The 26,369-nt window shown below is 48.3% G+C and overlaps 2 protein-coding genes across 11 annotated transcripts in view; one reads left to right on the forward strand and one right to left on the reverse strand.

Moving 5' to 3' along the window:
• The window catches only part of dctn1b (dynactin 1b), a 29,031-nt gene extending 13,636 nt beyond the window's left edge, over positions 1 to 15,395 (forward strand). For 3 of the 9 annotated variants that reach the window (XM_027274637.1, XM_027274631.1, XM_027274634.1), the window contains exons 6-32: positions 2,295 to 2,312; positions 4,013 to 4,033; positions 4,722 to 4,895; positions 6,167 to 6,190; positions 6,605 to 6,802; positions 7,035 to 7,239; positions 7,584 to 7,662; positions 7,976 to 8,135; positions 8,426 to 8,530; positions 9,145 to 9,336; positions 9,415 to 9,531; positions 9,615 to 9,767; positions 9,889 to 10,049; positions 10,133 to 10,301; positions 10,396 to 10,464; positions 10,558 to 10,770; positions 10,853 to 11,014; positions 11,082 to 11,213; positions 11,290 to 11,418; positions 11,528 to 11,670; positions 11,989 to 12,155; positions 12,302 to 12,313; positions 12,762 to 12,889; positions 13,744 to 13,930; positions 14,005 to 14,078; positions 14,158 to 14,247; positions 14,317 to 15,395. In XM_027274637.1, coding sequence (XP_027130438.1) covers positions 2,295 to 2,312; positions 4,013 to 4,033; positions 4,722 to 4,895; positions 6,167 to 6,190; positions 6,605 to 6,802; positions 7,035 to 7,239; positions 7,584 to 7,662; positions 7,976 to 8,135; positions 8,426 to 8,530; positions 9,145 to 9,336; positions 9,415 to 9,531; positions 9,615 to 9,767; positions 9,889 to 10,049; positions 10,133 to 10,301; positions 10,396 to 10,464; positions 10,558 to 10,770; positions 10,853 to 11,014; positions 11,082 to 11,213; positions 11,290 to 11,418; positions 11,528 to 11,670; positions 11,989 to 12,155; positions 12,302 to 12,313; positions 12,762 to 12,889; positions 13,744 to 13,930; positions 14,005 to 14,078; positions 14,158 to 14,247; positions 14,317 to 14,454 — 3,420 coding nt within the window. In that variant the 3' untranslated portion in view covers positions 14,455 to 15,395. The remainder of the gene's footprint in view (positions 1 to 2,294; positions 2,313 to 4,012; positions 4,034 to 4,721; positions 4,896 to 6,166; positions 6,191 to 6,604; positions 6,803 to 7,034; positions 7,240 to 7,583; positions 7,663 to 7,975; positions 8,136 to 8,425; positions 8,531 to 9,144; positions 9,337 to 9,414; positions 9,532 to 9,614; positions 9,768 to 9,888; positions 10,050 to 10,132; positions 10,302 to 10,395; positions 10,465 to 10,557; positions 10,771 to 10,852; positions 11,015 to 11,081; positions 11,214 to 11,289; positions 11,419 to 11,527; positions 11,671 to 11,988; positions 12,156 to 12,301; positions 12,314 to 12,761; positions 12,890 to 13,743; positions 13,931 to 14,004; positions 14,079 to 14,157; positions 14,248 to 14,316) is intronic. The other 6 variants (XM_027274636.1, XM_027274638.1, XM_027274632.1 and 3 more) reach the window with 5 other exon arrangements.
• Positions 15,317 to 26,369, reverse strand: part of alms1 (ALMS1 centrosome and basal body associated protein) — a 21,902-nt gene continuing 10,849 nt past the window's right edge. Inside the window, exons 3-19 of one of the 2 annotated variants that reach the window (XM_027274629.1) lie at positions 24,040 to 24,154; positions 23,840 to 23,954; positions 22,042 to 23,761; positions 21,802 to 21,961; positions 20,680 to 21,726; positions 20,503 to 20,603; positions 19,376 to 20,261; positions 19,191 to 19,298; positions 18,550 to 18,726; positions 17,533 to 18,263; positions 17,267 to 17,366; positions 16,983 to 17,165; positions 16,688 to 16,914; positions 16,444 to 16,627; positions 16,304 to 16,361; positions 16,091 to 16,190; positions 15,317 to 15,591 (exon numbers count right to left, since the gene is read on the reverse strand). In XM_027274629.1, the coding sequence (XP_027130430.1) occupies positions 15,550 to 15,591; positions 16,091 to 16,190; positions 16,304 to 16,361; positions 16,444 to 16,627; positions 16,688 to 16,914; positions 16,983 to 17,165; positions 17,267 to 17,366; positions 17,533 to 18,263; positions 18,550 to 18,726; positions 19,191 to 19,298; positions 19,376 to 20,261; positions 20,503 to 20,603; positions 20,680 to 21,726; positions 21,802 to 21,961; positions 22,042 to 23,761; positions 23,840 to 23,954; positions 24,040 to 24,154 (6,054 nt within the window). In that variant the 3' untranslated portion in view covers positions 15,317 to 15,549. The remainder of the gene's footprint in view (positions 15,592 to 16,090; positions 16,191 to 16,303; positions 16,362 to 16,443; positions 16,628 to 16,687; positions 16,915 to 16,982; positions 17,166 to 17,266; positions 17,367 to 17,532; positions 18,264 to 18,549; positions 18,727 to 19,190; positions 19,299 to 19,375; positions 20,262 to 20,502; positions 20,604 to 20,679; positions 21,727 to 21,801; positions 21,962 to 22,041; positions 23,762 to 23,839; positions 23,955 to 24,039; positions 24,155 to 26,369) is intronic. The other variant, XM_027274630.1, reaches the window with a different exon arrangement.

Consider the following 26,369-nt stretch of genomic DNA (forward strand, 5'->3'; position numbering starts at 1 on the left):
TTGTATTCATTGGGTCATGTTTATATGCAGTCCATAAAGTGTATGGTACATGTCATATATATATGACATGTACCATACACTTTATGGACTGCATATAAACATGACCCAATGAATACAATATATGACATGTACCATACACTTTATGGACTGCATATAAACATGACCCAATGAATACAATATACGACTGTCTGCAATACTACAACCCAGTACTACAACGCTATAGGACTGTCTGCAATACTACAACCCAGTACTACAACGCTATAGGACTGTCTGCAATACTACAACCCAGTACTACAACGTTATACGACTGTCTGCAATACTACAACGCTATAGGACTGTCTGCAATACTACAACCCAGTACTACAACACTGTACGACTGTCTGCAATACCACAACACTGTATGACTGTCTGCAATACTACAACACTGTATGACTGTCTGAGGTACTACAACGCTGTACAACTGTCTGCGGTACTACAACGTTGTACGACTGTCTGCTGTGCTGGAGTGCTGTTTGACTGTCTGTGGTACTACAACGCAGTACAACTGTCTGAGTATGACAATGCTGTACGGCTGTCTGCTGTACTGGAGTGCTGTACGACCATGTTGTACGACTGTCTGTGGTACTACAACACAGTACGACAATGCTGTACGGCTGCTGCAGTATGACTGTCTGCAATACGACTGTCTGCAATACTACAATGCTGTATAATGGTTTAGTGTGATAATATTACTGTAATACTATGGTTTACTGTGATAATAGTACTGTAATAGTACTGTTTACTGTGATAATAGTACTGTAATAGTACTGTTTACTGTGATAATAGTACTGTAATAGTATGCTTTACTGTGATAATAGTATGTTTACTGTGATAATAGTACGGTTTACTGTGATAATAATACTGTTTACTGTGATGATAGTACTGTAATAGTACCGTTTACTGCGATAATATTACTGTAATAGTACAGTTTACTGTGATACTAATACAGTTTACTGTGATAATAGTACAGTTTACTGTGATACTAATACTGTTTACTGTGATGATAGTACGGTTTACTGTGATAATAGTACTGTAATAGTACGGTTTACTGTGATAATAGTACTCTAATAGTACCGTTTACTGTGATGATAGTACGGTTTACTGTGATAATAGTACTCTAATAGTACCGTTTACTGTGATGATAGTACGGTTTACTGTGATGTAAAAGTAAGATTATTGTCATTTATATTGCAGTATCACTGCAGTACAATCACACAGTGCTACGTTAGAAGTACTCCAGTATTACTACAGAATATTACAGTACAAGTCATCTTCCTGTTGATGGGATCACATGATCAATGGTCAGCTGAAGCTGCGACTCTCCTTTCATCTGTCTTCATCCTCCATCACCAGTCGGCCATTTTCTCTCCCTCCTCTCTCCTCCCTCCTCCTCTCTCCTCTCTCCTCCTCCTCTCTCCACCTCTCTCCTCCTCTCTCCTCCTCTCTCCTCCTCTGTGCTCCATGTTTTCGTCTGCTCTTAATGAGCCTATAGGAGGCCTGTGTCTGTTGCTAGGAGACAGGAGAGGCCTACATCAGCGTTGATGCTCATTTTCTCCTCTCACCTCCGTTTACAGCCCCGCCTCCTCCGTCTCACATCCACACAGTCACTGCCTCACCCCTCCTTCCTCCTCCCTGTCTGGGGAGGGAGGAGGAAGGAGGAGGAGGGTGCGCAGTGATGTAATGCCGGAGCGAGGCATTGGCTGGGCTGACAAATCACAATACGTGGAGTGAGAAAGGGGAGGGAGGGGTGAGGAGAGGGAGGTTAGAGGAGGCGAAGGCGTCTGCTGTGATCAGTAGCAGGTCGGAGGCTCGTGGTGGCATCATGTCAGCGTCGTGATCGGAGCAGAGAGGAGAGACAGGGAGGAGAGACAGGGAGGAGAGACAGGGAGGAGAGACAGGGAGGAGAGACAGGGAGGAGAGACAGGGAGGAGAGACGACGATCTGTGAACGGATTATGAGAGAAGGAGGACATAAAGGAGGACGATAGGGACGGACGGAGACAGGGAGGAGAAACCTGGGAGGAAAATCACTGCAGACATTTGCACCATTGCAGCTGCCTGTCTGCCTGCCTGTCTGTCTGCCTGCCTGCCTGTCTGTCTGCCTGTCCTAAAGCCGGTGTCTGAGGATCGAGCATCTGTGCCTGTTTATCACCTTTCTCTGTGTGTGTGTGTGTGTCTCCTGGTGACTGTGGTGTTTGTGTGTGTTTCTGTGTGTGTGTGTGTGTGTGTTCTTCTCTTGCAAATATGATGAGGCAGACTCCGGCACCTCGTAAGGTACACACACCTCCACACCTCCACCTGATCGTCCTTTATGTTTGTCACCATCCGTCTGCTGCAGAGGTCATGTTCAACTTATTCCCACACAGGAACTCTTTTTTTTTTTTTTTTTTTCCTTTGCTGTGTGTGTGTGTGTGTGTGTGTGTGTGTGTGTGTCTGTGTGTGTGTGTGTTTGTGTGTGTGTGTGTCGTTGACTTCACTGTTGCTTTCAGGTGCTTTCAGTACAGTCTGTTCTCGTGGCTTAACGCGACTGTCAGCTGTGATTTGGTACAGCTGTTAGCTCGGAGCTAATCCAATGAGAATGATAACGAGCCAAAGAGACGCTGAGGAGGAAGGAGACAAGGAGTCAGTGTGGAGGAAGGGAAGGGAGGAAGGATGGAGGAGACGAGGACACGAGGAGGAGAGGAAGACTCTCCTAGTTTCTCCTCGCCTCCGTGTTCATTTAGAATATTGATATTTAATGTTTCCGTTCATGGGTCCTTAAATTCCTCCAAAGTTCCTGATAAGTTTCCTGGAAAGAACGACGTCATTTAACACAAATCAAACAGTTTGATTGTTAATATGTTCAATAACGATGAATTCATATTTTTAGTATTTAAATGAAACTCCCCTTAGACCTTTGCCTCAATCTTTCCAGGAATCTTTCCAGGAAACTTTCAGGACACAGAGGTCTCATAACATAAATTATTTTTAATATTTATTAGTAATCAAACTAAATATTGATAATTTGAACAAACAAAGCATGATTGATTTTTCTGACGTTGTCTGGACGATTTCCTGAGTGAACAGAAAATATTTTTTGTGTTGAACAAAACTAAACTGAATTTTGACATTTCATGACTAAAAGATTAACGAATAATTAAAATAATAATTAGCTGTGACCTCTAATATGACTGAAAGCTCCAGAACAGACTAAATGGACAGAGAGGAAAGTTTGGAAATAATCTGAAGAAATTAAAGAATATATTTAGATTAATTCACCTGATTACAGAGAAGATTAATCAGTCTTCAGTCTTACAGTCTCCAGTCTTACAGTCTTACAGTCTTACAGTCTCCAGTCTTCCAGTCTCCAGTCTTCAGTCTCCAGTCTTCCAGTCTCCAGTCTTACAGTCTCCAGTCTTACAGTCTCCAGTCTTACAGTCTTCAGTCTTACAGTCTTACAGTCTCCAGTCTTACAGTCTTACAGTCTCCAGTCTTCAGTCTTCCAGTCTCCAGTCTTCAGTCTTCCGGTCTCCAGTCTTACAGTCTCCAGTCTCCAGTCTTCAGTCTTACAGTCTCCAGTCTTACAGTCTTACAGTCTTACAGTCTCCAGTCTTCAGTCTTACAGTCTCCAGTCTTCAGTCTTACAGGCTCAGAGTTGATTCGACCCGTTAGATGATGAAGTGTGTAGCAGCAGAACCGGTTCTGGTCCGGTTGTGTCTGCAGGATGAGCTCAGTCCACATGAAGCTGAGACACAAAGCAGTCGTTTAGGTCAGAGCGTCCGTACCAGGCGCAGCGTCCACGTTGTTACTGAGGATTGTTACGTGGTAATAGATTACTTTTACCGTCCGTGAAGTATCAGCTGTTCCATCAAAGCTTCATTCACTCATTGTCTCTGTGTGATTAGCTGTGAACTCTGCCTGAACTCTAACCCTGTTTGTTTCCCTCCTCCTGACCTTTCACCTTCTCCTCCCTCTCCTCCTCTTCTTCTCCTCAGACCACGGCCAGAAGGCCAAAGGTGAGCCCAGCCTTCAAAGTCCACCGGGCTTCCCATCTGTGTGTGTGTGTGTGTGTGTGTGTGTGTGTGTGTGTGTGTGTTCGACAACACAGATTCATTCACTTTGTTTGTGTCCTGAATCAGATCAGAGGCCGTCATGGAGGTCATGAATACGTCTGCGTGGGCAGGTGTAGGTCAGTTTGAAGTGAAGCGTCCAACTCGTCTGTAAAGTTGTGAGCAGTTGTGAGAAGTAAAGCAGCATTCAGACAGGATCCAGCTCTGCGACGTAGATGCAGGTTTTCCATATATCTGAGCGAGTCGTCAGTTTCAGCGTCATGTAGCCAATCAGAACTAAACTCTGAGACTCGACCCGTGTGTGTTCTGACTTTGTTTATTTCATGAAGTCTGACTGAAATTTACGCTGCAAAATAAAAACACGGAGAAGTTTGAATTTGATTTGAGAGAGAGAGCAGTGGTTAAGAGACACAGACAGTGAATGAGAGTGAGCGAGTGTCGGCCTCGATAAAGTCGTTGATCAGAGAAATTAAAAGTTATTTAATGAGTGTTTATATAAAGAGTGTTCTGGTCCTGGTTCTGGTCCCGAAGCGAGCCGGTGTATTCAGACCTCCATTATAGCCGCTGTGACATCATCAGACAGCCGTTAAACACACTGGCTGTCATCGTCTGCTTCTCTTCTCGGTTTCTTTAGCAGCCCAGCCGACCTGCAGCAGGCGGGAAGGGCGCTGCGTCCGGCTCTGCCTCGGCGTCCGCCGGCGAGATGAGCAGCAGTGAGCCCAGCACGCCGGCCCAAACCCCGCTGGCTGCTCCAGTCATCCCCACCCTGCACTCCCCTGGAAACCCTCCAGCCCCTGTCCCCAGCAAGGTCAGTATGAGGATACACATCACACTGTATCTTACACTGTAGTTCACACTGTAACTCACACTGTAACTCACACTGTAGTTCACACTGTATCTTACACTGTAGTTCAGACTAACTCACACTGTAGCTCACACTGTAACTCACACTGTAGCTCACACTGTAGTTCACACTGTAACTCACACTGTAACTCACACTGTAGCTCACACTGTAGTTCACACTGTAGTTCACACTGTAGTTCACACTGTAGTTCAGACTGTAGTTCAGACTGTAACTCACACTGTAGCTTACACTGTAGTTCACACTGTAGTTCACACTGCAGTTCACACTGTAACTCACACTGTAACTCACACTGTAGCTCACACTGTAGTTCACACTGCAGTTCAGACTGTATGTATCTTCATATCTCCTTTTGTCTGAGCTCACTAAACTGTCTGACGTGCTGCACACGAACGAGGTACACACCTGTATTAACGAGGTACATACCTGTATTAACAAGGTACACATCTGTATTAACGAGACGGTCTAACGGTTCCATAAAATCCAGAATATTCATTAAAGAAAGTTTAATTTTGATGAATAACTTTATTTAAAGTTCCAGTGGACTTCCAGTGGACTTCATGTTTCATATTTATTTACATGTTTCAGGATGTGACAATGTCGAGACAGCACTAAACAATATTTTTAGTGATGAGTCAGGGTGATGTCACACTGATTTGATCATGTTGTAAATGTCCAGTTGTTGTCCAATTTGATTGCCTTGAGATGTGGAGCGGGGTGTCATCTGCATATGTGTGAACATTTGTAGGGTTGCCAAATACTAAAACATACGAATAAAAGAGAAGTGGGCCGAGGATGGAGCTCTGTGGGACACCACACATCTTCTAATATTTATATTTTACATCATTAGTGTGTAACTGTCTTTTTGTGCAGCTGATTTCTTTTTTTAAAAGTCATTATCTGGAGAAGTATCTGCACTTTCAGCTGAAGACCTTTAGTCTGCGATGAAGAATGAGGCGAGGCAGTAATAGCTGAAGTGATTAACTTTGTAGCGGTTAATTAAACAAGATTAAGAGTCCATCCACTTCTCAGTGTTTGTTGATTTGAACTAGTGAAGTGGCTTTATTGTCTGTAAACTCTTTGTTAATAAGATACAGGTTGGAGATGCCACATGTTCATTAATTTGTATTTAAATGTCAGAGATGATCACTTCCTAAAAGTCATCTTCCATCAGGTGTTTAATTTAAAGGTGTCTGATTGGTGTTTTATCCCCTCAGGAGGACATCACCATGGAAACGCAGGTGCAGTGATGTGATGTTTTTGCACTTGAAGTGTTTTTCTCTCACTAACATCTTAACGAGACGTTTGAAGGTGTGACTCTTTTGTCGTTAATTGGTGTGAGAGATGACTCGGTCTCTGATCACGTCCAGGGCAGAGCTTCTTCTGTGGTGTGTTATCGCGTGTGTGTGTGTGTGTGTGTGTACGCAGATACATACCATACTGTATAAGGTGTGTGTGTGTGTTTCTCCTCACTGCATGGCAAGAGAAGTTTAAGCTTCCTGACAGATGAAAAGATGACATTGCTGTCATCGTAGACTGAACGTTTGAGAAAAGAAGCTGATGAATTATGAAACATTAAAGCATGAAACTCTAGTCTCCCCTTTTCCTCCACCTGTCTGTTACCCTCCACCCTACTCCATACATCCTGTATCCAGGAGGAGGAGGCGCTGCGCGGTCAGGTGAAGGACCTGGAGGAGAAGCTGGAGACGCTGAAGATGAAGCGAACGGAGGACAAAGCCAAGCTGAAGGAGCTGGAGAAGCACAAGATCCAGCTGGAGCAGCTGCAGGAGTGGAAGACCAAGATGCAGGAGCAGCAGGCCGAGCTGCAGAAACAGCTCAAAGAGGCCAAGAGGGTAAGACGCTCAGGTGAACGAGGACGTGCACATTATCACAAAATGGCTGCAGGTGGAGGAGAAGCTGTGATGTGAAGCGAGAAGAATGAGGTCAAAGGGTGAACCCACATATTGAATATGACGTAACCTATTTGGATATTGGAGCCTCTGATATGTGAGACTTTGCTCCACGTTAAAGAGAAATCAGTTTACATGAAGTAAACGACACGTAACTGAACGTTTGTGTGTGCAGGAGGCAAAAGAGGCGATGGAGGCAAAGGAGCATTACATGGAGGAGATGTCGGACACGGCGGATGCCATCGAGATGGCCACGCTGGATAAGGAGATGGCCGAGGAGAGGGCGGAGTCTCTGCAGCTGGAGGTCGACTCCCTCAAGGAGAAAGTGGACGAGCTCACCATGGACCTGGAGATCCTCAAGCACGAGATCGAGGAGAAAGGTAACGCGTTATTCTGACACCTCTGGCTGCAGGTGGTGTTATTCTGTTAAACCGTGAACAGAGAACAAACGTCGGCCTACAGTGTGATTAGACTGTTGAAATAGTGTGGAGGCGGTCATCAGTGACCTCTGAGCACGGTTTGACGGCGGCTGATTTATCAACGCGTCCTTTTTCAAACCGAGCAGAGCCAGCTCCAAAGGAACGGCAGCATTCCTTTAATTAAAACTCTCTGTCGTCTCCTTTGGCATTGACATGCAGAAACATCACTTCTCCTGAAGTGTCGTGTGCTGGCTTAAATTCAAGTTGTTCTTGGTCTTTATGGATCATTTTTCCGTCTGTCACAGGTTCAGATGGTGCCGCCTCCAGTTACCACGTGAAACAGCTGGAGGAGCAGAACGGCAGGCTGAAGGAAGCACTGGTCAGGTGGGTGTGATGTCATTTCCTGAAGAAATAAACAAAGAAACTGTGTTTGTCATTGGTTTATTAACAGAGATTCGCCCATACGCCGATGACACTGTTATTTCCTGCAGAGCATCAATGTCAATCAAATGTTAAAGGAAACTTTGACTCAGCTGAAACTTCTTGATGCTGATAAAGTTCTTAAAGTGTCACATCTCTCAAAGGGAAATAGAATTTAGTTAGCAGTGGATTAACTGGTCACAACACTGACAGTGAATGGAGGGACATGGAGGGATGAAGTTCTTGATCCAGATCTTTCTGGTGTCTCGTGTTTCAGGATGCGTGACCTGTCGGCGTCAGAGAAGCAGGAACACGTGAAGTTGCAGAAACACATGGAGAAGAAGAACGTGGAGCTGGACGCTCTGAGGAGCCAGAAGGAGAAACTACAGGAGGAGATGACGGCGGCAGAAAAGACCATCGACGAGCTCAAAGAACAGGTCAGTGTTCAAAACTGATCTTAGGTTAGAATGACACGACTGATTAGTATTGACTCAGAGAGAAAATATACATGAAGATGATGATGATGGTGATGATGGTGATGATGATGATGATGATGATGGTGATGATGGTGATGATGATGGTGATGATAATGGGGATGATGATGGTGATGATGGTGATGGTGATGATGATGATGATGATGGTGATGGTGATGGTGATGATGATGGTGATGATGATGATGATGTTGATGATGATGATGATGATGGTGATGGTGGTGTGTTTGTTTCAGGTGGATGCAGCTTTGGGGGCGGAGGAGATGGTGGAGATGCTGACAGAGAGAAACCTGGACCTGGAGGAGAAAGTCAGAGAGATGAGAGAGACAGTTACTGACCTGGTGAGTGACTGAGTGACAGACAGACAGACAGACAGACAGACAGACAGACAGACAGACCTCAGTGCAGTCAGTCTGCTCTCACTGGAGTTTTTAATTCAATCCATTTATTCCTGATTTGGTAGAATTTGTTCTTTTGAAGCTGCAAAGAAAAGTTTCTCCATTTGAAATATTTATAATAATAATAATAATAATAATAATAATAATAATTAATACTAATTTAATTCCATAATTGTTCCAAAGCAATCATCTCATGTATGTGATGACCTGCAGCTTCCTGTTTCAAACCTAACACGTCTCCAGGTTCAGTCACATGTGAGCTTTGGAAGTCTTTCTAACGTTAATTACACTGAACTTAATGAGTGACCCTGACTGCTCATCATCTGATAAATAATAAACTCTATGAAGTTATTTAAAGAGACTCAACAAGAAAAAGTTCCTTTCAGAGTCAGAAACAATAATAATGATAACTCTAATAAACATATGAGTACTCAGGTCAAATCTTTGTTGGTTGATGAGAAGAGAAAGTCAAAGTTCAGGTGGAGCACGACCATGATGAGACTTCAGGGTTCATTAATGGACGGTCCTCAGCGCTCGTTTGTGTCTCCACCCTTCAGGAAGCGATTAACGAGATGAACGACGAGCTGCAGGAGAACGCCCGAGAGACGGAGCTGGAGCTGAGGGAGATGTTGGATCTGGGCGCCGCCAGAGTCCGAGAGGCTGAGAAACGCGTGGAGGCCGCTCAGGAGACGGTCGCCGATTACCAGCAGACCATCAAGAAGTACCGCGAGCTCACGGCTCACCTGCAGGTACGCCACAGTCCGGGTGGAGCGCGGCGTGTCGGCCTGCGATGACCCGTCCTCAGTCTTCCTCTGTGTTTGCTGCAGGAGGTGAACAGAGACCTGACCAGCCAGCAGGAAGCCTCAGCAGAGCTGCAGCAGCAGCCGCCCGCCGAGATGTTCGACTTCAAGATTAAGTTCGCGGAGACGAAGGCCTACGCCAAGGTCAGACACCACACGAGACATGACGGAGGGATAAATGTGTGTCACTGTCCGTCTCTCACCTCAGCTTGTGTCTTCACGCCCAGGCCATTGAGATGGAGCTGAGGAAGATGGAGGTGGGTCAGGCCAACAGACACGTCTCTCTTCTGACCTCCTTCATGCCCGAGTCCTTCCTCCGTCATGGTGGAGACCACGACTGCATCCTGGTGCTGCTGCTCATCCCCAGGCTCATCTGCAAGGTGAGCGGAGGAGGGGTGGAGGACGACAGATTCAGTGTGTGTGTGTGTGTGTGTGTGTGTGTGGTGTTAAACTGTGTGTGTGTGTGTGTGTGTGTGTGTGTGTGTGTGTGTGTGTGTGCAGGCCGAGCTGATCAGCAAACAGGCCCAGGAGAAGTTCGACCTGAACGAGAACTGTGTGGAGCGAGCCGGGCTGAAGGGAGCGGTTGGGGAGCAGCTGAGCTTCGCCGGCGGTCTGGTGTACTCGCTCAGTCTGCTGCAGGCCACGCTGCATAAATACGAGCAGTACGACACACACACACACACACACACACACACATACACACACACACAGTCTGAGCAGTCTTTAATCTTGCCGTCTGTCTCAGGGCTCTGTCTCAGTGCAGCGTGGACGTCTATAAGAAGGTCGGCTCTCTGTACCCGGAGATGAGCGTCCACGAGCGCTCTCTGGACTTCCTCATCGACCTGCTGCACAAAGACCAGCTGGACGAGACGGTGAACGTGGAGCCGCTCACCAAGGCCATCAAATACTATCAGGTACACACACACACACACACACACACACACACACACAGTTATAGATCATCAACCACCATCATACTGTGTGTGAACATGACTCCTCCACCCTCAGCACCTGTACAGCATCCACCTGACGGAGCAGAACGAGGACTGCACCATGCAGCTGGCTGATCACATCAGAGTGAGTACGACATCGGTGCAGGACAGTGATCAGCTCATGGTGTGTGTCCTGCTTCAGCTGTGTGTGTGTGTGTGTGTGTGTGTGTGTGTGCAGTTTACCCAGAGTGCCTTGGACTGCATGGCGGTGGAGGTTGGTCGTCTGCGGGCGTTCCTGCACGCCGGGCAGGAGAAGGCCGACCTGGCCGTGCTGCTGAAGGACCTGGAGACGTCCTGCAGCGACATCCGACAGTTCTGCAAGAAGATTCGCCGCAGGATGCCCGGGACCGACGCGCCGGGCATCCCGGCCGCGCTCAGCTTTGGACCACAGGTAACCACGGCAACCGGAGGGGTTAACCCGAAGATCAGCCTCCATCTGTCGCGATGACGTGTCGTTGTGTTTGGGCCCGCAGGTGTCAGACACGCTGTCGGACTGCAGGAAACACCTCACCTGGGTGGTGGCCGTGCTGCAGGAAGTGGCTGCAGCCGGAGCGCAGATGATGTCACCGCTCGGGGAACAGGAAGGACTGGCGGCCGTCAAACTGGAGGACGTGGCGTTCAAGGCAGGAGAGCAGGTACGCAGTCATTCATTCATTTAGTACTGTACGCTGCGGACAGGTGACACGCTGACTGTGCTTTCAGATTTACGGATCTCAGGGCGCCGACCCGTACGAGTACCTGCGCCAGTCCTGCAGCATCGTCATAGCAACCATGAACAAGATGGCCACCGCCATGCAGGAGGGAGAGTATGACTCGGAGCGGCCTCAGAACAAGGTGAGTCAGCGTTTTTCTCTCAGCAGCATCAGGTCACACCCTTCAGCTCTGACATCACTCTGCATTCACCAATCAGAACCCTCCACCTGTGGACGTGCGAGCAGCCGCTCTGCGCGCTGAAATCACGGACGCTGAAGGACTCGGCATGAAGCTGGAGGACAGAGAGACGGTGATCAAAGAGCTGAAGAAGTCTCTGAAGATCAAGGTGTGTGTTACGCACACACACACACACAATTAATAATAACTGTCAAAAATAGGATTTCATGCATCCTGTGTGTGTGTGTGTGTGTGTGTGTGTGTGTGTGTGTGTTCAGGGGGAGGAGCTGAGCGAGGCGAACGTCCGCCTCAGTCTTCTGGAGAAGAAGCTGGACAGTTCATCCAAAGACGCAGACGAGCGTGTCGAGAAGATTCAGACTCGTCTGGACGAAGCTCAGACTCTGCTCAAGAAGAAAGAGAAGTGAGACACAGAACGTTGACAGAACGTTGATGTAACGTTGACAGAACTGATGTAACATTGACAGAACGTTGATGTAACGTTGACAGAACTGATGTAACGTTGACAGAACGTTGATGTAACGTTAACAGAACGTTGAGGTAACGTTAACAGAACGTTGAGGTAACGTTATAACGTGACGTTGAGGTAACGTTAACAGAACGTTGATGTAACGTTAACGTGACGTTGAGGTAACGTTAACAGAACGTTGATGTAACGTTGACAGAACGTTGAGGTAACGTCAGTCTGTGCTGTCCTCTCGTCCTCTCGTCCTCTCTGCAGGGAGTTTGAGGAGACGATGGACGCCCTGCAGGCCGACATCGACCAGCTGGAGTCGGAGAAGGCCGAGCTGAAGCAGCGAATCAGCAGCCAGTCGAAGATGACCATCGACGGGCTGAGAGGAACCGGCCAATCAGGAATCGCTTCCATCGTCACGGGAATAGCAGGAGGTGAATAAAAAAACATGAACAGACTCAGTTTGATCATTGATCTGAACTTTGACCTGAACAACCTAAACACTTCCTGTGTGTGTGTGTGTGTGTGTGTGTGTGTGTGTGTGTGTGTTTGACCTTTAATCTGTGTTTACCTTCTGCAGACGAACAAAAAGGTATCTCCTGCTCCGACCGTGCACGTGTGACTACATGCATGATTCATTCAGAGTGTCTGCAGGTCTCAAGGTCCTGATAAAGTTCCTTGAAAAGGCCTTGAAGGTTCAAAACCTTTAAATAAACATTCATATGAAGATAAAAGTGACACGTCCACGAGCTCTGAAACTTCAGCTCATTTCTAAATAAATCAAATTCAATTCATTGAAATGTTTGAGAATAATTCCAGGTTCCAGGTTCCAGGTTCATTGAATCAGGAACAGCTGATGAAAACATGGATGTTGATCGTCCTGCAGAAACTCTGAAGCTTTTTTATTTAACATGAATGAAACCGTTTCTGCATGTTCTTCATTCCTAATAATTCACTGAAGTAAAAGTAGCAGTGCTGCAGTATCAAAGTAATCTATTACAAGTGTAAGCACACCAACACGTCTCATCTCTCTGTCTCAGCCAACATGATGTCAGCTGTCGGCTCGGGTTCGGGCGTCCAGGTGATCGACTCGCCTCTGCTGACTCAGCAGATCGAAGCTCAGAGACTGTGCATCAAACACCTGAAGAACGACAACAACCGACTCCAGGTACCAAAACCTGGAGACTCCTGATGGAGACCACAACGTTACCTCAGACTGTCTCAGTCTTAGTCTCAGTCTTTAGTCTTCAGTCTCAGGTCTTTAGTGTCAGTTTTAGTCTTCAGTCTTAGTCTCAGTCTTCAGTCTCAGTTTTAGTCTTCAGTCTCAGTCTTTAGTGTCAGTCTTCAGTCTTAGTGTCAGTCTTCAGTCTCAGTTTTAGTCTCAGTCTTAGTCCTCAGTCTCAGTCCTTAGTCTTCAGTCTTAGTCTCAGTCTTCAGTCTTAGTCCCAGTCTTAGTCTCAGTGTCAGTCTTCAGTCTTAGTCTCAGTCTTCATTCTCAGTCTTAGTCCTCAGTCTTCAGTCTTAGTCTCAGTCTTCAGTCTCAGTCTCAGTCTTAGTCCTCAGTCTCAGTCTTACGGTCTTCAGTCTCAGTCCTAGTCTTCAGTCTCAGTGTCAGTCTTCAGTCTCAGTCTTAGTCTCAGTCTTCATTCTCAGTCTTAGTCCTCAGTCTTAGTCTTCAGTCTCAGTCTTAGTCCTCAGTCTTAGTCCTCAGTCTTCAGTCTCAGTCTTAAGTCTCAGTCTTCAGTCTTAGTCTTCAGTCTTAGTCTTTAGTCTCAGTCTTCAGTCTTAGTCCTCAGTCTCAGTCTTAGTCTCAGTCTTAGTCCTCAGTCTACAGTCTCAGTCTTCAGTCTGAGTCTTCAGTCTTAGTCTACAGTCTTAGTCTCAGTCCTCAGTCTTTGTCTCAGTCTTAGTCTCAGTCCTCAGTCTTAGTCTCAGTCTTAGTCCTCAGTCTTCAGTCTTAGTCTCAGTCTCTGTGTCAGTCTCAGTCTTAGTCTCAGTCTCAGTCTCTGTGTCCCCGTCCAGGCGGAGAAGCTGCGTGCTCAGCTCGCCTCCTTGCCTCCTCTCCACGTCACGAAGCTTCCGTGCAGAGACGGAGGTCGTCCTGAAGTTGTGTCCAGCGCCCTGTACCGTAAGACGGACCAGCTGCTGGAGACGCTGCTGCAGATGAGTGCCAACGTGAAGGTGGTGGACATCACGGGGAAGTCTCCAGGTGTGTGTGTGTGTTTGCATCAGTGAGGAGGCGAGGGGGCTTCAGTGGCTTCATGTTCTGTTGTTGTCCTGCAGTGACGGCGAGCGCTCAGCTGCTGGAGCAGACGGCGAGGTTACAGTCTCTGAGCGACACGCTGGGCCGGCTGAAGGTAACGCCACGCCGCTGCGTCAGCTCTCGTTAGCTCGGTCATGTTCTCACTTCCTGTCTGTCTCCACCCGCTCCATCAGGATGAAGTCGCGGAGCACGTCGTCAACCAGCGGCCCGGAGCTCGAGTCTCGTCGGATTTCGCGACGTTCCCTTCGACCTCGTTTGTGAAGGTGAGAGCTGCTGCAGACGAGCTCGCCGAGCTCCGTCAGCTCATCTGACTCTGACTCTTCTGTGTTCAGGTGAAGGAGGAGAAGCAGGCGGACTCGGTGCTGGTGGGTCGGGTCATGGTGCCGTGTCCTCGCGGCCAGGAGCAGGTCCATCGCCTCGTCCTGTCTCAGTTCCAGCTGCAAAGAGTTCACAGTCTGCTGCGAGCCTGAAGCTCTGCAGCGACAGCATCGTCATCATCATCATCATCGTCATCGTCAGCTCGGCTGCGTTCCACTCCAGAACCAAACACGTGACGTCGTGCTGAGTCAGTCTGAGACGATTAACGGAAAAGTCATTTACTCATCGTTTGGTTATTTATTGAAGAAGATGAAGATGAAGATGAAGATGAAGGCCGCTCCTCAGACGTGACTCAAGAAATCTGAAGACGACTGATGAATTCACTAATGATTAACATTGACCTGAAGGACTGTGTGAGGACACTGATCATCATCATCTGCACAACAAGTAGATCCTTCAAGCTGCTGCATGCTGCGCACACACACGCACGCACACACACACACACACACAGTGTTGGGCCCTGGTGTGGAACCTGCAGCTTCATGTTCGGTCAAACTCTGGATGTCTCCGTGTCTCTGCTGCCTGTTTTTAATGACGTGAAGATAATTCGTTATTTTAGAATCTATTTAAACTTTTCTGCCGTTTGATCAAAGACTGCAAAGAGTGATCCGAGTGATCAGTGGACGGAGTGATGGGTGGACGGGGTGGACGGAGTGATCAGTGGACGGAGTGATGTGTGGACGGACTCGGGTGAAGCTCGTGCCGTCAGAGCAGCCCGTCTGTTTTCATGTGAATTTAAAGACGATGATTTATTTATTTATCGAGCTTGAAGTCGCTCAGCTCGTTTGTCCGAGCCGCTGACCTGCACACAGCTAACGTGCTAACGAGCGCTCGCTGCCTTATTTTGATTGGTTCACAGCAAAACGCCATCTTTGCCAAAGAGTTGATTTCCTGAATCATGGTTTCACTTGAAGTTTGACGTCCTGTGGCCGTAGAGCTTCACTGAGCTTCCTGTTCCTCGTGCTCTGACTCGTCTTAACGTTTCCTCGTGTGGCTTCGCTCTGATAACTGATCAATAAAGATATTCAAGCCTGTCGGCCTCCGCTGTCTTCAATCAACAACAAATACATTTGAAGAATCTGATTTATTTGAAGTTCAAACACATTTTAAAATCTAAAAAATGACTCTGACATGATTCCATCCAATAAATAAAAAGTGTTCAGGTCACTGATTTAATGTTTCATGTTTCACTGCCACGCTCTCCTGCCCAGAAGTCGACCGGTGATTCTCTGAAAGACAGACGTTCATCTCGTTAACATATAATATATATAATATATTAATGTGTTTATATATATGAATGTGTTTATATAATATATTAATGTGTTTATATATAATACATTAATGTGTTTATATATATGAATGTGTTTATATATATTAATGTGTTTATATAATACATTAATGTGTTTATATAATATATTAATGTGTTTATATATAATATATTAATGTGTTTATATAATACATTAATGTGTATATATAATATATTAATGTGTTTATATAATACATTAATGTGTTTATATAATACATTAATGTGTTTATATATATGAATGTGTTTATATAATACATTAATGTGTATATATAATACATTAATGTGTTTATATAATACATTAATGTGTTTATATAATACATTAATGTGTTTATATATATATTAATGTGTTTATATAATACATTAATGTGTTTATATAATATATGAATATATGTGTCAGCTTCAGGCTGTGCACGTTGCTTCACCTTGTTGAACAGCTGAGCGTTGAGTCGGTTCGATCGATACTCGGCTCGTCTTCGCTCGTCTTCTCTCCTCCTCTGGACCTCGGGAAGATTCTCATAAATCCTGAAGACACCGAACTCACCGTTACATGTGTGTGTGTGTGTGTGTGTGTTATATATTTCTGAATGATGTGACATCGTGGCGTGATGATGTCACGGCGGTGGGCGTGGTCTTACTGTTTGGACCTCTGGATCATCTCCTTCCTCGGCACCGCTCTCGTCAGCTGAGCGCCGCCTGCACAGATCACATGATTTCTGTTTACACTGTTTGAATGTCACAGACAGGAAGTGTCAGGATTCTGTTTCCTGTCCGGTACCTGCTGGCCTCTGCGGCCTCTCGGGTCGTCCGGCCCGGCTGAACAGTCCGTGCCTCTCTCTGCTGAAGGCCTCCTGTAGCTTCCTCTCCTCCGCCTGCAGAGCCAGGCGCTCCACCCTCTGCCTGGACCGAGAGATGAACTCCGGGCGCCGCAGCTCCAGCGCCTCCTGCAGGACGACAGAGAACTTAATGTGACATCAGACCCGGAGTCCATGATCATGTGACCTTTGTGTGAACAAACACACCTGCAGAGAGATGCGGGTCGGTCCAGACCACCTGGGTTTGGTTCTTGGTTCTGGTTCTGGTTCAGGGTGGACTTGTCTCTGTTTCAGTGGCTCTCTCCACAGACTCACTCTGCTGTACGGTTTAAACCAGGCGGTGCTCGGCCTCCTCGGCACCTCCTCCTCCTCCGGACGGTTCTCCTTCCTCGCCTCCGCCCTGAGCTCGTCAGCTGAGATGAACCAGGAGACTCCTGCAGAGGACGAGGGTCAGCTCACTGTGGGACATCTAACTGAACACAGACGAGGAGGCAGTCCAAACCTTCAGGGAGCGTCTTTGCTGGGCTGCTCCTGCTCCTCCTCTCAGTATTAGAGCAGCTCCTCCGCCCTCCTCCTCCTCCTCGCTCTAAGCTGGATGATGAAGACGCTTCACCAGGTGACGGGAACGTGGTGCCGACATCTCTGGTGTGACGTCGAGTCCTGTTTTTAACCAGCTCCAGGTCACCTGAGGACACGCAGCGTTACCTCAGCGTTACCTCAGCGTTACCTCAGCGTTACCTCAGGACGTGACAGGTGAAGTGAAGGTGAATCGATGACATCACTCACCTGCCTGGATGCCTCTGCTCACTTTAACGACCTTCTTAGCAGCCAGCGTCGTGGAGGCGCCGTGCTGTGGTGGGAGGGTGGAAGTGCTGCTAGATGACACCTGAAGAGGACAGACAGGAGACAGACAGGAGGACAGACAGGAGACAGACAGGAGGACAGACAGGAGACAGACAGGTGGACAGACAGGAGGACAGAGAGGAGACAGGTGGAGGTGTTCAGTACCTGGATTGATGAAGACTTCCTGTGTGTCTTTGTCTTCTACGTACCGTGGACTCGCTGTCTGGCGTCGGGACCTGTCTCCCTCTCCTCTGTTCCCGCCCGTCTCTCTGCTTGTTGATGGTGTCGTACAGTTTACTGAGGGTGGAGCTCGTCTTCAGGTGTCGGACTCTGTGAGCGCCGAAGGCTCGGATCAGCCGCGCCGTGTCCACAGTGGACATGGAGTTGGACGTGGTGGACGAGGTGTCCCACTCGTCTCTGTCTGCAGGGAGGACGAGGCGCTCGCTCTGGGAGGAGTGAGAGAAGCTGGAGGTGGAGTCGTCGTCTGCAGGGTGGAGGCGCTGCGTCCTGGCCTGTCCACTTCTTCCTGGGACACCAATGCTCCTCACCTCTGTGTCCTTCTGTCCTCCTGTCCCCCTTCCTAGCCTGTCCTCTGGATCACAGACTGCCTCGGACACGTCTCCACCCTTTGTGCTGTGGAGAAGACGGGACAGGCGCTCCAGCCGCTCCAGCAGCGACGCCTCTCTGTCATTGGTCGGTTGGGACTCCTCCAGGCTCCACCGCTCACAGAACTTCAGCCACAGCTGGTCCAGACTGCTGCTGGGCCGGGCCGGGTGACGGGCCGAGACCTGGTCCACGTGCAGCGGCTCTGGTCTCTCAGGACCGGACTCATAAGTGAGGACGTGCAGTGGGCCGGTCCCCCAGTCCGTCCTGGAGACTTCCTGCACTCGGCTGACAGACACCTGAGAGGACGCCAGAAGTCTTCTGTCTGCTGAGACGCCTGAGAGCAGGGACAGGAGACAGAACATCAGGAGAACGTTTCAGAAACGTTTCAGGAACGTTTCATCCTGATTCAAACTCAATGACTTCAGTGAAACTTTCAGATGATCCAGAACATGGAGGCTCGTCTGTCCTCTACAGCTGGACATGACACATCTGTCCTCTACAGCTGGACATGACACATCTGTCCTCTGCTGCACTGAAACGTCCTCGTCACACTGACCGTTATCATTATATAATGTCTGTGTGTGTGTGTGTGTGTGTGTCTGTGTGTGTGTGTGTGTCACCTCTGTGTGCAGCCTCGTCCTCCTCGTCCTCGTCCTGTCTCATCTTGAAGCTGTCTGTCTTCAGCCTCTTGCTGTAGATCCCCTCTGTGTGTCTGATGGTGACTCCTCGGTCCAGACCCGGGTCACGGTGCCCCAGAACTTCGCTGCTGAAACGAGGCGGGACGGCGTCGTCTGAACCTGATCACGATTCAACAGAGTCACGTTACCTCGTCGCCTCGTTATCAAGCTTCAAGGAATAAAAACTTTTAATTTAAACCTTTAATCTGCAGCCGGCGACCAACAGTCTGTGTCTGTCTGTCTGTCTCTCTCTCTGTCTGTCTCTCTCTGTCTCTCTCTCTGTCTGTCTGTCTCTCTGTGTCTGTCTGTCTCTCTCTCTGTGTCTCTCTCTGTCTGTCTGTCTGTGTCTCTCTCTGTGTCTGTCTGTCTCTCTCTGTGTCTCTCTCTGTGTCTCTCTCTGTGTCTGTCTCTGTCTGTCTCTGTCTCTCTGCTCCCCCCTCCCCCTCCTTTGTCTCCTCCCCTGCTCATGAATAATTCATGCCGTGTGGTGTGTGTTACAAAGAGCAGCTGCTCTCACTCGTTACATTAAAACATGATTCGTGATTCGTCACTCGGTGTCATGTGACCCTGTCAGCTGACCGTACCTGTGTGCGAGCTCTCCATGGTCGTGTCAGACGGGTCGGCTTCCGTCTGCGGGACGTAGAAGAGCTCGTGGCTGCCGCGAGGTTTGTACGGCAGCAGGACGGGAGCAGCTGAGGACAGGAGGAGACACGTCACCATGGAAACCAAACAAACAGATCGTCTTCGTCATGTGATTACTGAGGCTCACCTGGTGACTCGCCGGTCTCCACACCTCTGTGACGTGCTGTGAAGGACGGTGAGGAGGTGGAGGTGACTCTCCCCTGAGGCGCAGCAGGTTTGAACAGGGTGGAGGTGTCGGCTCGCCCTCTGATTGGCTCCCTGTTGCCGTACCACTCCAGCGGACTGGATGACCCGACGCCTTCGTCCGGGCTGCTGGAGGCAGGAGACGAGTGTCTGACGGAGGCGAAGTGTGCACGCGAGCGGGCGGCAGCAGGGTGGTGGTCGCTGGCTTTGGGGGACAGAGTGAGGTGGATGTGTGACATGTGACCTGTCCTGGTTGGAGGTTCAGGGGTGGATGAACAGGTGGCTTGGTACTGGACAGACACCTCGTCGTCTCCACCTGGACCTTGTGAGGGTGACGGAGGTTCTTCAAACCGACCTCCTACTGCGTCCTGCCTCTTCTGATCTACTGGAGCTGACGGAGAAATCACGTTTTGGTTGGTGCTGTCCGTCTTAGTCTCTTCATCCATGGTCGGGTGGAGCTGCCTGTTCTCTTCAGGCTGACCGCCTCCTCCTGTGGACAGCTCGGTCAGGTGGAGGGGCTCCGGCACAGGCGACGTGGTGGGAGAGGGAGAAGTGGAGCGCCTCCGGGTGGAGATGGTGATGGATGTGAGAGCCCGTGGGTTTGTCTTGGGGAGTGTGACTCCTTCTCTGGTCGCGATGTCACGAATCTGAGCCTCCAGGTCCGGCTGTGGGTTCTGAAGCTGCTCGCTGGACTCAGACGGGTCGGTGGTGTCGAGGCTCTGCTGCTTGTTGACGTCAGCGAGGGTGGAGAACGTCTCCGCCTGCTGACTGTCTCTCAGGACTCTGAGGCTGGACGCTGCGCTGCTCTCTGTGTCTGTGCTGCCCTGACTCTGGAGGAAACAAACAGGTCCCAGTTTCATTTTTCCATAAAGATCCAAAAACTTCCTGCACAGCAAATTTCAAGGACAGTCTAACGAGGTCACGCCTGACATGCATCTGCTCACACCGTTACCTCAGACACGACACCTGAAGTGTCCGCAGGACGAGGAGGCAGGACGACACAGAAAACAGGATTTAACAGGAAAATGTGACAGAACGTGAAACGTGCCGAAGCTTCGTGTCGTCTGTTACCTTCAGCAGCTCTCGCTTGATCTCTTCGATCCGCTTCCTGTCTTCTTTGTCCAGCTCCAGATGTTCACACCTCTGTCCTGATATCTTCAGCTTGATCCACTCTGCAGCACAGAAGCATCCCCAGCATGAATGAGCTGTGTGAGGAGTGACAGTTCAGTCTGACTGTGAGCGTCTTACCTCTGGCTTTGCCCTCCTCCTGGTCGGTGACGCTCGGCGTGCTGGACATCATGGTGGCCGGAGATTCACTCTGCAGTAACTTGGCCACTCTGATTGCCAGCGAGCTCTCGCTGCTCCCGTCACTGCTCCCGTCGCTCAGCGCCGCCTGATCGTCGTCCTGGAGGACAGGCGAGGAGGAGCTGCTCTGGTGTTCCTCCTCTGTGACGCCCTGCAGGTCTGCAGGCATGGAGGTGAGCTGTGCACTCAGAGCTGGTGAAGGCACGGTGGCTGCTGGTGGGACTGTGTTGTCGGGTGGAGCAGCGCTGCAGCCCTCGGGCTCTGCACGCCGGGCTGACTGGGACAGGACAAAGGACGAGCCTGCACCTCTGCCTCCGGCTGACGGATGACTGGGTCGTCCTGATGACGTCAAACTCTCTCGACAAACAGAACTTTCTCTCAGTTTGTCTGAGGACAGCATGGAGTCGGACGAGGACCTGCCCCACAGCAGGGAGGACGGACTTCTGGGATGTCGGGTAGCAGAGGAGGAGAACGAGGAGTCCTGGAGGCCGCTGGCTTTCTTCCTCAGCGAGAGGAATATGTCATCATCAGAGAGCAGGCGGGGCGCTGCGGGGGAGGAGGAGGACGCAGATGCCGCGTTCTCCGCCTGAGAGAGCAACTTACGGATCTCCAACAAGGCCTTGGAGCTGACAAAAGAAACCTCTGCGCTCTGCAAAGGTGACTCTGGACCTACACAGCGAGCCTCTGCAGCTAACGAGAGGTCAGAACCGGACCGCTCTCCTCTCTGGATGGTGTTCTGGCTGCTGGTTAAGCTGCTGTCCCTCTGCTGCTGCACGGTGGACGGATAAGAGTCTTCATCGGGCTGCGAGGACACCGCCAGTCTGCGCTCACTCTGGATATCTTCTATGTCAGATGAAGGAGGAGGACGCTCGGTCCGCTCGGGGACTGAGGCCGCTGGACCAAGACTGTCCAGGCTGATCGGGAGAGACATGCTGGAGTCCACGGACAGAAGGCTGGACCTGGAGAACTCTCCTTTATGAGGAGTGCCACCTGGAAGCAGAAGGTTTCATATCATGAGGAACAGACGTCACACTCACACTGAGCGCTTAGTGAGTTTGAAGCTACCTTCAGAGAGCTGGGCGCTCTTGGTTGGAGTTCCTATAGATCCTTTAATTGTGCAGAAATCAGTGGGAGAGAATTCGGGCTCTCTGATTGGCCCTCTGGGTGCAAATGGGGTTAAGATCGTTGATGGTGATTGGTCAATGCCGAGGTTATGGAGATACAGCTGCAAGAAGAACAAACAGAGACACGTTCAGTCAGATCTGAAACATCATCCTGCATCATCAGATTCAGCGTTCACGTTACCGGGATTCGTTCTTCAATGTTGAGCTCTCGAGGTCTGGGTGGAGGAGGTGGTGTTGATGGTTTTGAAGTCCAGTACGGGGCGTAGTTATCGACCTCCAGGCTGACAACAGAAGAAGCTCCGATGGAGGTTCCTGGTTTGATGCCACTGTTGTAACTATCCTGGGAACTCGTCAGATCTCGATCAGGTGACACGTCGATGAAGTGTCCGAGGCTGGCGAGCGGCGAGGGTTGAAGCGGGGCGCTCGGCTCATGATGGACGTCGTCCTGAAGTCTCTCCGTCTGCTGATGCTTCCTGGCTGACGTGACGACTGTGCTCAGAGAGGAGTGGGACTGTGACCTGTCGAAGGGCGAGGCAGAGGGTCGAGTGGCTGACCCGGTGTTATCGGGGTCACTGCCCACCGCCTCCCCTCTTCTTGAAGCCGAGCCTTGGGTCACATTCTGCTCGGCGGCGCCTGAACGAGGAGGCTGCGGCTGTAAACTCCTCGTCTGCTGACTCAGGATGCGGTTCAGGCTGTCGGACACGGCATCGTAAGCTTTCTTTTTAGGAGAAACTCCAGAGAAGCCCTGCAGTGCCAAACTATCAAACAGCGAGGTCTTTCCTGAACTCTGATTGGCCCTCCAGGCGTCTACCTTCTGCTGGTATGTGAGACTTGGCAGAGCTTGGACTTTAGCAGAGGACACCTCCTGATCTGATGTGTGATGATCAGCCACAGGACCAGCCGGCTGTGGAGAGGTCTCAGAGTTGTCTTTACTGGACTCGATGGCAGAGAGCTGTCCTAATGCAGCCTTCATGCTGGATTTGGAAGGCGCCTTAAACACACCTGGAGTGGACTGAGACTGTGGAAGGAAACCCAGGTAGGACCCGTCAATCCCCGTTTGGTTCCCGGGGGACCAGAGGTCCGGCTCTCTGTGACCTGCTGAAAACGGGCCCGTCCACGGCACCCGGCCCACATTTCTCCTGCTCACACTGAGTCCTTCAGACGTCTCCATGCGTTGGTGTGTGAGGGGTCGCCCGGGCGGTGTCGGACTCTTCTGCAGCTGTTTGTTGGAGTCGGCTTCACGGCTGCGCCTCTCCACCTCAGACAGCAGCTCTCTGTGGAGCTCTTCACTGTCGTCATCGGGCCTGGTGTCGCGGAGCCCCGTGGTGATGTTACACGCCTCAGATGTTCGTGATCCGTCAGGGCACAAATCTCTTTCAGGCTGTTGTTTCTTCTGTGCATGAGAAGCTTCACCTGGAGGTCCTTCTCTTCTAACTGTGCAAACCTGAGTGCCTTTAGACTGAACAGTGAAAGACGCAGCCGTCTTCACTGAGGTCTCGGAGGCAGAGGACACAGCACTGCTGCTGCTGCTCGGCATGCCCATGTCTTTCTGAAGGAGCTCCAGGAGATGCTGAGCAGGAACTTCCTTCCTCAGAAAGAAGGTCTCGTCTTCAGCTTCCTCTCCTCCTGGCTTGTCTGGAGGGCCAGTTAGCGCCCTGGAGTCCTTCTCTCTGCTCGCTGCGTCTTCTCTGGACGTCAGTGGAAGCTGTGAAGCTTCCTTTTGTCCGTCTTCCTCCCCTGGAGACAAACTGTGCTGAGACAGAGACAAGCAGCTGTTTGCTCCCTCCTCAGACAGGACCAAAGGATGCTGGGACAGCGAGCCACACTCGGAGGCCTGAGAGGCGCCATCCTGGCGTGGAACGTGGAGCCTCTCTGATGCCATGGAAACGTCCGGGTACGCCCTTCAAAGAGTGAATGAATACGTACGTGATCAACGTCTGAACACAGATAACTGACCAATAACTGACATTTCATTTTACCTCAGAGGGACAAATTCACTGTCACTGTGCTGGAACAAAGAATATTCAGTGAACGCATGTTCAGAGTGTGCAGGCAGCAGAGGCAGAGCTGGAGACAGGTCACTGTCCTGAAACACTGCTGACACAGAAAACACCGTTAACCAGCTACAGCTTCAGACTTGATGCAGAGCTCTGATGGAGCAGGAGGGCTCGGGACGTACCTGGCTGCAAAGCGTGTCCCCAGCTGTCTGAGTCCAGCCTGGGCTGTCTCTGGATCTGTTGGACACAGCTCTGACTCACATGTTCATCTGCTGGGAGCTGAGACGCCTCCGTCCTCTGTGAAGGAATCATCAAACACCGTCAGTGTCCTCTGAACACCGTCAATGTCCTCTGAACACCGTCAATGTCCTCTGAACACCGTCAGTGTCATCTTAACTCACATATAATACAGATATTACATATTACACACACACACACACGTTTGTGTGTTTGAGCCAACAACAATCATAATAACAACAACAATAATAATGAGCCCAACATTTGTAGCAGAAGAGTTTCTTATTGGACTTAAACTACATTACATTATATAAACACATATATATATGTATATAAACACATAACATATATGTGTGTACACACATATATGTTATGTGTTTATATACATATATATATGTCATGTGTGTATACACATATATGTATATAAACACATATATATATGTTATGTGTATACACATATATATGTCATGTGTGTATACACACGACATATATATGTGTATACACATATATATGTCGTATGTGTATACACACATGACATATATATGTCATGTGTGTATACACATATATATGTCATGTGTGTATACACATATATATGTCATGTGTGTATACACATGACATATATATGTGTATACACATATATATGTCATGTGTGTATACACATACGACATATATATGTGTATACACATATATATGTCGTATGTGTATACACACATGACATATATATGTCATGTGTGTATACACATATATATGTCATGTGTGTATACACATATATATGTCATGTGTGTATACACATATATATGTCATGTGTGTATACACATGTCAATCTATACCCCTATATACATATATTATTATATATTATATATATATAATATATATATATCTATATATATATCTATATTATATATATATATATACATATATATTTACAGAGTGAGTAAACAACAACAAAACAAAAATAAACAAACTGTCTCTTTTTTATGTCAAAAATAAAGTTTCATTATCCTGAGATATAAAGATATAAACCCTTCATATAGCAACAATGTTACATTATCAGTACACTAATAATACATGCCATCAGAATACATGTATGTAATAACAAAACCATTGTTATATGTATCTATACTATATATCGTATATATTACATATCATATTATTGTCTATATGCATATACATTACAGATGAATATTCATTATGAATATACCTGTATAATAACATATACAGTATATATCATGTATGTTATATACTGTTATATATACATATTACATGTATATCATACATATACCTATATATATGTATATATACATTGTTATATGTATATGTATATACATATTACTTAATATAATATATGTACATTATACATATACATATATTAATCGTATATATACATGTATATACATTATATATCATATATATATGTATATGTATATATACTATATACATTATATGTATTATATAACATATACATATACATATACATATATATATAGTATATATCACATGTCTAATGTATATCTATTATATATATGTATATATACAATATATGTTATATACATGTTATCATATAACATATAACTGTGTCTGTGACGTCATTAATTTCTTATAAACATGAATGGGACCAATCACAGGACAGCTGACCGCGGCCTGTGATTGGTCCCCGGGGCCGGACCTGGACAGCTTCAGGGCTTCCGTACAGTGGCGCATATTTCCTGAGGGTGAACGTCACACACACGCTGTGATTGGTTTACACAGAGCTGACACGTGACGGGAACTGTTTAAACTGGAAGTGACGTTTGGCGCTCTTCAGTTTAAAGTTCCCGCCCTCTGTCCTCTCGCGAGAGTTCCGAGCTTTCCCTCCCACATCGCCTAGCAACGCTCCTTGGATACGCGAGGCAGGAAGGGCGCGCGCTGTGGCGGTTCTGACAACCACAACAACAAACAACAACCAACAACAACAACAACCTATCATTCCTCTCTTCTTCATGGAGCCTGAGCAGGTTGAGGTTACTTTCACCTGTTCATGTCTGTAAACATGTCCGCGAGCTCACGGTTAGCACGCGGACACACCTGCTAACGCTCAGCTAAACGCTAAACAGACGTGCTGGTTATTATACACACATATATTGTTGTGTGCTATACAAACACATAAACATATATAGTGTACAACCACATAACATTATACCCCCCCCCCCCCCCCCCCCCCCCCCCCCCCCCCCCCCCCCCCTCGCTTTTTTACACACCATACTACCTATATGTGTTTACTTCCCCCCATACCATA

Source organism: Larimichthys crocea, chromosome XXIV (genome assembly GCF_000972845.2).
Source record: "Larimichthys crocea isolate SSNF chromosome XXIV, L_crocea_2.0, whole genome shotgun sequence".
Lineage (NCBI taxonomy): Eukaryota > Metazoa > Chordata > Actinopteri > Sciaenidae > Larimichthys > Larimichthys crocea.